Consider the following 10,758-nt stretch of genomic DNA (forward strand, 5'->3'; position numbering starts at 1 on the left):
GATCAAAGGAACATTGTTCAGGAGAACGTTCGACGGCCCGTTAGTTTGATGCTTGGGGCCGGGAGATACCGAATACGCCTTGAGAGAAGTTCATGAAGGTACTTGCGGGAATCATTTGGGGGAAGGATCTTTGGTCCGAAAATTGATCAGGGCTGGTTATTATTGGACCGAAATTGAGAAAGATGCGAAGGACTTCATGCGAAAAAGCGATGATTGCCAGAGACACCGATGATCCATCAACGGGGAGAGCAACTCCATTCGGTCCTGTCCCCGTGGTTGTTTATGAAGTGGGGAATGGACATTGCCGGTCCCCTACCATGGGCACCCGGTAAATCTCAATTCATACTATTCATGATCGATTATTTTTCCAAATGGGTCGAGGCTCAAGCATTCTGTCACGACCCAAACCGATGGGCCATGACAAGTGCCCGAGTCCTACCTGTCGAACACCCCTAAGCATGCGTCTAAGATATAAACATGAATTAAGGGTAGGTCATGAATAACATCTGTCATTAAAGTGCTAAATCACGTGAATAACATACGTGAGGAAAATATGTCCAAAAGCCATATATACATATACATGCAAAAAATGGTAGAGCGAGCCGACAAGGCTGCTATAGACAACTATATATCCAAAACTAGAAGCCGACAAGGCCACATACTATCCAACTATACATGACTGTCTACAGACCTCTAATAGAGTGTACAACTATATTAAGGATGGGATTGGGCCCCGCCGTACCCATATCTACATACAAAAATAGCGTACTAAAACTAATAACAGCTCATGATCAAGTGGAGCACACCAACTCTCGCTGATCAAGTATCCTAAAGGGGCACCATCATCCTGTCTACCTGCACCTGCAGGCATGAAACGCAGCATCACCAGGAAAAAGGGACGTCAGTACGAATAATGTACCGAGTATGTAATATCACGAAAATCAGTACATAAAAGACATAAATGAAACATGGAGTAAAGGAATCCAACCATAAGTCTAAATAACTTTGTGAATCCTAAAATATTTATAAAGTCATGCATGTGTATATAAATGTCGTATCATGCATAATTATATGTGTACATAACATCGACCAGCCTCTGAGGGCATCCCATCATATTATCTCGGTTTATGCGGGTGAAATCATCACGTATACCAACTGATCAGGTGGTGGTGCGTATATAACGCCGTAACCTTTTCCCATATCCCATATACATATAATATACGTGGATATAACACCATCTGGTCATGGATCAATGTACATGTATAAATGAACGAAATGCATAAGAAGTAAGTTAATAAGATTTCTCGGAATGTCATAAGATCAATATGCCTTTCGGATAAACTTTATCAACTACATATTTTTCTGAGACCCATGAACATAAGATATAATAATAAGAAGACACATGGGAATTCAAGAACATAGGCACCCCTAGTGCTTCTACGAATAGAGACATTTATGCAAGTTGTGTGTTTGCTCGTTTCATTTGTATCATATGGATCATGCCAAAGGAAATAAGGGATAGCCTTAACATACCTGAGCCAATTCTCTTGTCAATCCCTCTAACATACGTCAATCGCGATAAAACACGTAACGGCAAGATCGAAGTAGGGAAAAATCCATATGATATTCTTGAGAAAGGTTATACCGGGCTCCCTTAGAATTTGCAAAATCCCGTTGCTATTACTCTATGTAGTCTCATATGAACTTTTGCTGAAGCTTTCATCCATTACTATGTAGAGACAAGCATCTCCCTTAGTGAATTAGAGAGGTCTCATATTTTAGTGGTTGAGGGCCCCACTTGATAAGGGTGCCTTTGCCAACCTCCCCTAAATGTGCCACCTAGTTACATGAACTAAGAGTCGCTATTTGGCTTTGATTAAGACCCCATTTGCTGCCACGTTGGGAGGCTCATTAAGCTTATCAAAAGATTCCAATTACTTAGTTAATCTCCCACTAAAAATCACTAATTATTCAATTATACATATAATTAAGAATTATCTCAAATTACTTAAAATACTAATCACTTTTAACACACTTTATATACCTTACTATCATGTTCATGTGGTACCTTGTATGACACTAGTCCATAATAATCGGGTATTATAGCTTGGACCGTATTTTATCCCAATTGACAAACTTCAACGAATACTCATTCTTTGATTTGTTTACCCTCTAATCTTCACGGCACTCACTTATCACTGGTTAAAAATAACATAAATACTTATAATCTCAAAATTAATCTCATTCCCGATCTTACGTCGATTAACTTAAGCTTCAGCAAAAATTCATAAGAGACTACATAGCGTAATAGCAACGGGATTTTGCAAATTCTAAGGGAGCCCGGTATAATCTTTCTCAAGAATATCATACGGATATTTTCTTGCTTCGATCTCGCCGTTACATGTTTTATCGCGATTGACGTGTGTTAGAGGGATTGACAAGAGAATTGGATCAGGTATATTAAGGCTATCTCTTATTTCCTTTTGGCATAATCCATATGATACAAATGAAACAAGAAAACGCACATCTTTCATAAATGTCTCTATTCGTAGAAGCACTAGGGGTGCCTATGTTCTTGAATTTCCTTGTGTCTTATTATTATATCTTCTTTTCATGGGTCTCAGAAAAATACGTAGTTGATAAAGTTTATCTAAAAGGCATATTGATCTTATGAAATTCCGAGAAATCTTATTAACTTGCTTCTTATGCATTTCATTTATTTATACATGTACATTGACCCATGACCAGATGGCGTTATATACGCGTATATTATATGTATATGAGATATGGAAAAAGGTTACGATAGTATATACGCACCACCACCTGATCAGTTGGTATACGTGATGATTTCGCCCACAGAGGCCGAGATGACATGATGGGATGCCCTCAAAGGCTGGATGATATTATGTACACATATACCTATGCATGATACGACATTTATACACGCATGCATAACTTTATAAATATTTCAGTATTCACAAAATTATTTAGACTTACGGGTGGATTCCTTTACTCCATGTTTCATTTATGTCTCTTATGTACTGATTTTCGTGACATTACATACTCGGTACACTATTCGTACCGACGTCCCTTTTGCCTGGGGACGCTACGTTTCATGCCCGCAGGTGCAGGTAGACAGGTTGACGATCCCACTTTTTAGGATCCTTGATCAACGAGAGGTTGTGTGCTCCACTTGATCCGTAGCTATTATTAATTTTGGTACGCTATTTTTGTATGGAGCTAAGGGTATGACGGGGCCCAGTCCCGTCCTTTATACAATTGTACACTCTATTAGAGGTCTGTAGACAGTCATGTATATTTGGATAGTATGTGGCCTTGTCGGCTTCTAGTTTTGGATATATAGTTATCTATAGCAGCCTTGTCGGCTCGCCCTACCGTTTTTTGCATATATATATATGTATATATGTATATATGTCTTTTGGATATGTTTTCCTCACGTATGTTATTCATGTGATTCTGCAGTTTAATGACAGATGTTATTCATGACCTACCCTTAATTCATGTTTATATCTTAGACGCATGCTTAGGGGTGTTCGACAGGTAGGACTCGGGTACTCGTCATGGCCTATCGGTTTAGGTCATGACAAAAGTGGTATAAGAGCAGTTCTGTCCTAGGGATGTCTACAGACCATGTCTAGTAATTACTTGTTTATGAGTGTGTTGTACACCACATTTATAAATAGGATGCTACAGGACATATAGGATGTTATCCTTCTTTCTTATCTTAGATCGTTCGATATAAGGATTCATTTCCCTAACAATATATTATGTTTTTAGCAATACCTAAGAATGCTACAGCCACCCAGAAGGGCAAGTTCGTGGCTGATGAGACTATTAGTCGAGCTCCATGAGTTATCAGGGCTCAGGGAGAGTCTCATAGTGAGATTCCATCTCAGACTTCACATACCCCACCCTCTCCAGAGGAGCTCCGAGAGGCACCAGCTCCAGCGCCTGCCCCTGTACAACCAGCTTTTCAGCCAGATACACCGGGGCAGGAGATAAGAGATGTTATTCAGCTATTGACTCGATTAGTAGCCGCACAATCTTGGTGTCAGGAAGTAGGTATTGGTCATGCAGATAGGTCCATCAGTGCAAGGGTTCGTGATTTCATTAATTTGGACCCTCCGATATTCAGTGGAGCAGATCCAAACGAGGAACCTCAGGTATTTATCGATAGGATACAGAGGACTTTGAGGGTAATGAAGGCCACTGCGACTGAGTCAGTTGAGCTAGCTTCCTATATACTTCAGGATGTTGTAGTTAATTGGTACTCGTCTTGGGAGTTATCCAAAGGTGAGGATGCCTCTCTAGCGGTATGGCATGAGTTTACAGAGGCTTTTCTTTGTCATTATCTGCCACCAGAGCTTAGACGGGCCAGAGTTGATAGGTTCTTGACCCTTCGGCAGGGTAATATGAGGGTTCTGGAGTACAACCTTCAGTTTGATTGTTTGGCTAGGTATGCTCCCACTATTATAGCTAAGATGGAGCATCGGGGTTCACCGTTTCGTGATAGGATTGGAGCTGCACCTACTTAATGACTGTATGTCAGTCTCACTTCAGCCAGGCATGGATATTTCTCGTATCCAGGCATACGCTCAGGGTGCAAAGGAGCGTAAGAAGAAGCAGAGGGGGGGGGATCGTTAGCATGATAGGGGCCAGAGTAAGAGAGCGAGATCTTCGGGTCCTTCTGGTGAGTTTCGAGGTGGTCAGAGACAACAATACCCGAGGTATCCAGCCCATCCATCGGCTAGCTCATCCCCTGAGTTTACCGATAGGAGATTTGATCGTTCCATATATTCAGGGCCTAGTCAGAATTCCAGGGCCTCAAGTTCTCAGTATAGGGGTGAGTCAAGTCAGATGAGGCTGCCCTTGCCACGATGTTCTCAGTGTGGTAAGCAGCATGTCGGGCAATGCCGTATGGGATTGGGTGTTTGTTATACTTGTGGTTATCCATGCCACGTTATGAGATATTATCCGATGAGAGGTGGTACAAGCATAGTTCAGCCAGCGGGATCTGTAGTTGGTTCGTCATCATCAATACGCCCCCCTAGGCAAGGTTCACAAGCACCAATCAGTCGTGGTAGAGGCAGAGGTGGAGTATATAGCTCAATCGATCCTCAGAACCGCATTTATGCATTAGGAGGTCGACATAATCAGGAGTCGTCACCTAATGTTGTTACAGGTATATTATCAGTCTCCTCATATGATGTATATGCATTGGTTGACCTAGGTTCCACCTTATCATATGTTACTCTGTTGGTTGCTAGTAAGTTTGGAATAGAACCTGAGTTGATTAAACCTTTTGAGGTGTCCACACCTGTTGGGGATCCAGTGATAGCTAGGCGAGTATATAAAGATTGTACAGTAGTAGTTCATAGTCGATCTACAGTAGCAGACCTAATTGAGTTAGATATGGTAGAATTTTATGTTATACTAGGTATTGATTGTTTGGCTTCTTATTATGCCAACGTTGATTGTAGATCAAAGATGGTTCGATTCCAGTTTATAGGGGAGCCTATTTTGGAGTGGAAAGGTAATACGGCATCACTGAGAGGTGGTTTATTTCCTAACTCAAGGTAGGGAAGATGATTAGAAAGGGCTATATTTATCACTTAGTTCGGGTACAGGATGTGAAAGTAGAGTTACTAACCATTCAATCTATCCCTGTGGTTAATGAATTTCCTGATGTTTTCCCCGATGAGCTTCCAGGTCTTCCACCAGAGCGAGAAATTGAGTTTGTTATTGACCTATTACCAGATACTCAGCCAATATCTACTCCTCCCTATAGAATGGCACTTGCAGAGCTGAGAGAGTTGAAGGAGCAACTAAGGGACTTGCTTGAAAAAGGCTTTATAGGACCTAGTACATCACCGTGGGGAGCACCTGTGTTATTTGTGAGGAAGAAAGATGGTTCCGTGCGGATGTGTATTGATTATAGACAGTTGAATACGTTGATGATCAAGAATAAGTACCCGCTCCCGAGGATTGATAATTTATTTGATCAGTTGCAAGGTGCCAAGTGTTTCTCAAAGATAGATCTGAGGTCCGGGTACCATCAAGTAAGGGTTAAGGAGAAAGATATTCCGAAGACAGCATTCAGGACCAGATACAGGCACTTTGAGTTTTGTGTTATGTCATTTGGTTTGACCAATGCCCCAGCAGTATTCAAGGACTTGATGAAACGTATGTTCATACCCTTTCTAGATCTGTTCGTGATTGTATGTATCGATGATATATTGGTTTATTATCGTTCAGAGACTGAGCACGCAGATCATTTGCGTACTGTGCTCAGAGTTCTACAAAAAGGGAAGTTGTATGCAAAATTCTCTAAATGTGAATTCTGGTTGAATTATGTAGCTTTCCTTGGGCATATTATTTCAGGTGAAGGTATCCAAGGTTGATACACAAAACATTGAGATAGTAAAGATTTGGCCTAGTCCTACGACACCAACGGAGGTTCGTAGCTTTCTCGGTTTGGCAGGTTATTACAAGAGATTTGTAAAGGGATTTTCTTCTCTTTCAGCACCATTGACAAAGTTGACTCAGAAGGGAGCTAAGTTTCAGTGGATCGATGCTTGCGAACGGAGTTCCATGCATTGAAGGACAAACTAACTTCAGCACCGGTTCTAACACTTCTAGAGGGAACCGATGGTTATGCTATCTATTATGACACTTCAGGCATTAGACTGGTTTGTGTACTGATGCAGCATGGTAAGGTTGTAGCTTACACTTCTCGACAACTAAGAAAGCACGAGAAGAATTACCCAACCCACGATTTAGAGTTAGCCGCGGTGATTCATACACTAAAGATGTAGAGGCACTATTTGTATGGCATTCATGTTGATATCTATACGGATCATAAGAGCCTTCAGTATATCTTCAAGCAAAAATAATTGAATTTATGTTAGAGGAGATGGTTGGAGCTACTAAAAGACTGACGTTGATATTTTATACCATCCAGGGAAGGCGAATGTAGTAGCCGATGCCCTCAGCCGTAGATCTATGAGTAGCCTATCATATTTACATCTAGAGAAGAGTAGGATAGCCCATGACATTCATCTGTTATCTAGTCTTGGAGTTCGATTACTGGACTCAGGTGATACCGGAGTTACTATTCAGGACACGACAACATCCTTTTAAATAATTGAAGTGAAGGAACGCCAGTACAAGGATCCTGTGCTAGCTGATTACAGGGATACAACCCCTCAGAAGGAGAAGACACCATTTGAGATTACAGGAGATGGAGTCCTTAGATATCGAGGACGATTATGTGTCCCTGATGTTGCAGGTCTGCGCCGGCAAGTTATGGGAGAGACTCACTATTCTCGTTATTCTGTCCATCCAGGAGCAACAAAGATATATCATGATATCAGGGAACTATATTGGTGGGACAGAATTAAAAAGGATATAGCGGAGTTTGTTGCTCAGTGCCCTAACTGTCAGCAGGTTAAGATTGAGCATCAAAAACTATTGCAGGCAATGGAGATTCCGACTTGGAAGTGGGAAGTAATTAATATGGATTTCATCGTAGGCTTACCTCGTACCCAGCATAAGTTCGATTCTATATGGGTGATTGTTGATACACTTACAAAATAAGCCCATTTTCTGCCCCATTAGGACTACATATTCTGTAGAGGATTATGCAAGGCTTTATATTAAGGAGATAGTACGACTTCATGGTGTCCCTATATCTATTATCTCGGATAGAGGATCTCAATTTACAGCTAATTTCTGGAGGTCCTTCCAGAAAGGATTAGGGACTCAGGTAAGTCTTAGTACAACATTTCATCCCCAGACAGATAGACAGGCTGAGCGTACTATTCAAACACTGGAGGATATGTTACGGGCTTGTGTGATAGACTTAAAGGGTAGCTGGGATGATCATCTGCCACTTATTGTGTTCGCGTATAATAATAGCTATCATTCCAGTATTCAGATGGCTCCATACGAAGCCCTTTATGGACAGAAGTGTAGGTCGCCTATAGGATGGTTCGATGTTGGGGAAACTAAGTTAGTAGGACCATAGTTGGTACAACAGGAAACCGAGAAGATTAAGCTTATACAAGAAAGGCTATTAGCATCTCAAAGCCGTCAGAAGTCTTATGCGGATAATCGATGACGAGACTTGGAGTTTCAAGTTGACGACTGGGTATTCCTAAAGGTATCACCGATGAAAGGTGTTATGGGGTTCGGTAAGAAAGGAAAACTTAGGCCTTAGTACATTGGACCATATAAGATCATACGCAAGGTAGACCGGGTAGCATATGAGTTAGGCTTGCCTTCTGACTTGGAGTCTATACATTCAGTCTTTCATATGTCTATGCTCCGTAAATGTATCGGAGATCCTTCCAGAGTTGTGTCAGTTGACGATGTTCAGGTCACAGAGCAGTTATCATATGAGGAAACTCCCATTGCTATACTAGACAGACAGGTTCAGAGATTGAGAACTAACGACGTAGCTTCGGTGAGAGTACTTTGGAGAAACAATAATGTGGAAGAAATGACTTGGGAAGCCGAAGAAGAAATGAACTCTAGGTATCCTCACTTGTTTTCTCTTCCAGAAAAGGATCCGACTGAGACATCACAGCCTTAAGATGCGTGTATGGATTCTTTTGTTAGTTATTGTCATTGGTCATGTGAGGCTATTGTCGTTATTGATTATTGTGGTCCTATGTGGCATTGAATTATTGAGTTTTCTACGGGAAGGGTTGGTAGTAGTACTGTTACAAAGGCGACTCTGCCAAAAAGTTATATAGATCCCGAGGAGTTAAACATTCGAGGACGAATATTTCTAAGGGGGAAGGATGTTACATCCTGCATTTCGTACGTTAAAGTTTCGCCTTTCATCCATTACTATGTAGAGACAGGCATCTCCCTTAGTGAATTATAGAGGTCTCATATTTCAGTGGTTGAGGGTCCCACTTGATAAGGGTGTCGTTTCCAACCTCCCCTAAATGTACCACCTAGTTACATGAACTAAGAGTCGCTATTTGGCTTTGATTAAAACCCCTTTTGCTGCCACATTGGGAGGCTCATTAAGATTATCCAAAGATTCTAATTACTTAGTTAATCTCCCACTAAAAATCACTAATTATACCAATTATCCACATAATTAAGAATTATCTCAAATTACTTAAAATACTAATCACTTTTAACACACTTTATATACCTTATTATCATGGTCATGTGGTACCTTGTATGGCACTAGTCCATAAATATCGGGTATTATAGCTTGGACCGTATTTTATCCCAATTGACAAACTTCAACGAATACTCATTTTTTTTATTTGTTTACCCTTTAATCTTCACGGCACTCACTTATCACTTCATAAATACTTATAACCTCAAAATTAATCTCATTCCCGAGCTTACGTCGATTAACTTAAGGCGAAACTTTAACGTACGAAATGCGGGATGTAACACATTCGAAAAGATCCGGGAGAAAGAAGTCATTGAGTTCATCTTGGACCACATAATATGCCGATTTAGGATACCGGCCAAGGTCATTTGCGATAATGGGAAAGAATTCATCGGCAACAAGATGAATAAAGTTTTCGAAGATCACAAGATTAAGAAGATACTATCAACACCTTACCACCCTAGTAGGATTTGATAAGCGTAATCAACAAACAGGATCATACTTCAAAACCTAAAAAGGAGGCTGACCGATGCCAAAGGAAAATGGAAAGAAATCCTACCCGAAGTCCTGTGGGCATATCGTACGACCTCGAAGTCTTGTATCGGGGCCACTCCATTTTCGCTGGTCTACGAGGCTGAAGCCTTAATACCAGTCGAAGTGGGAGAACTGAGCCTCATGTTCCAATATGCGACAGAAGAATCAAATGGCGAGGCCATGATCACGAGCCTGGAATTATTGGATGAAAGGTGGGAGGCCACCCTAGTCCAGTTGGCCGCCCAAAAATAGCGGATAGAAAGGTACTACAACTGGAGATACAACCTCTGACATTTCAAGATCGGGGACTTGGTGTTGAGGAAAGTAACATTACATACCCGAAACCCGAATGTGGGAAAGCTGGGACCAAATTAGGAAGGACCATATCGAGTCGTCGGAATTACCGGCAAAGGTGTGTAACTACCGAACAACTGGAACGTGACACACTTAAAGCGGTACTACTGCTAAGGTACGAACTCAATTACTCTTTAATCATGTTATGAATAAGACTAACATTTGCAGGCAACGGCCAAGGATAGATGCAGCTATTAGGTTTGAAAGCACGCGTTGCACTCTTTTTTCCTTGAACTAGTTTTGTCCAAAAATGGGTTTTTGGAAAGGTTTTTAATGAGGCAACAGTAAAACGTGCTAACTTAGATTCGAAGACCGGTCTCAAATCGGAGTCAATGATCTTTCACTTCATATCAACAGTATCCGAGCCCTCTCAAGCTCGATATCGAATATTGAGGGACATTAACCTCGGATTAAGGGTTTTAGCAAGGAAAAAAAACCTTGTATGCTAGAAGCGAAGGCTTGGTGGTTAAGATTTGCTATAAGGGCCAAACGGTCGTATGAACCTTGCTCACATAGTCCACTCTAGCCATGATACAAGTTTTTATGCGCTTTCGATCATGTACTTTACACACTGAGAAATGAAAGAAAGTTCTGCCTTGCTATTACACATGTTCTTGCTTCTTAAATTCCAGATCCTAAAATCCCATGGGTTACCCTTGCTCGGGAACTATCAAGCCCAAGATCTACCCCTACTCGGGGACTGTCGCCCA

At 41.2% G+C, this 10,758-nt stretch overlaps 1 protein-coding gene across 1 annotated transcript; it reads left to right on the top strand.

Annotated features, from left to right (window-relative positions):
- The first annotated feature begins 209 nt into the window (after window positions 1-209).
- Window positions 210-8,614, top strand: LOC138905811 (uncharacterized). Its single transcript, XM_070194328.1, has 12 exons — window positions 210-328; window positions 3,484-3,561; window positions 3,881-4,184; window positions 4,272-4,334; window positions 4,582-4,633; window positions 4,823-5,511; window positions 5,649-5,813; window positions 6,403-6,502; window positions 6,983-7,117; window positions 7,172-7,520; window positions 7,639-7,786; window positions 8,399-8,614. The coding sequence occupies exons 1-12, from the start codon at window positions 210-212 to the stop codon at window positions 8,612-8,614; spliced, it is 2,418 nt and encodes an 805-aa protein (XP_070050429.1).
- The last annotated feature ends 2,144 nt before the right edge of the window (window positions 8,615-10,758 follow it).

This window comes from Nicotiana tomentosiformis, chromosome 2 (genome assembly GCF_000390325.3).
Source record: "Nicotiana tomentosiformis chromosome 2, ASM39032v3, whole genome shotgun sequence".
Classification (NCBI taxonomy): Eukaryota; Viridiplantae; Streptophyta; class Magnoliopsida; order Solanales; family Solanaceae; genus Nicotiana; species Nicotiana tomentosiformis.

What these genes read in the sequence shown, in the direction of transcription:
- LOC138905811 (XM_070194328.1), top strand. Translation starts at nt 210, where the DNA reads ATGATTGCCAGAGACACCGATGATCCATCAACGGGGAGAGCAACTCCA. An exon ending in TCCCCTACCATGGGCACCCG is followed by an intron (nt 329 to 3,483) that starts GTAAATCTCAAT and finishes GTGATTCTGCAG; the next exon opens with TTTAATGACAGATGTTATTC. An exon ending in CGCTCAGGGTGCAAAGGAGC is followed by an intron (nt 4,634 to 4,822) that starts GTAAGAAGAAGC and finishes CCATATATTCAG; the next exon opens with GGCCTAGTCAGAATTCCAGG.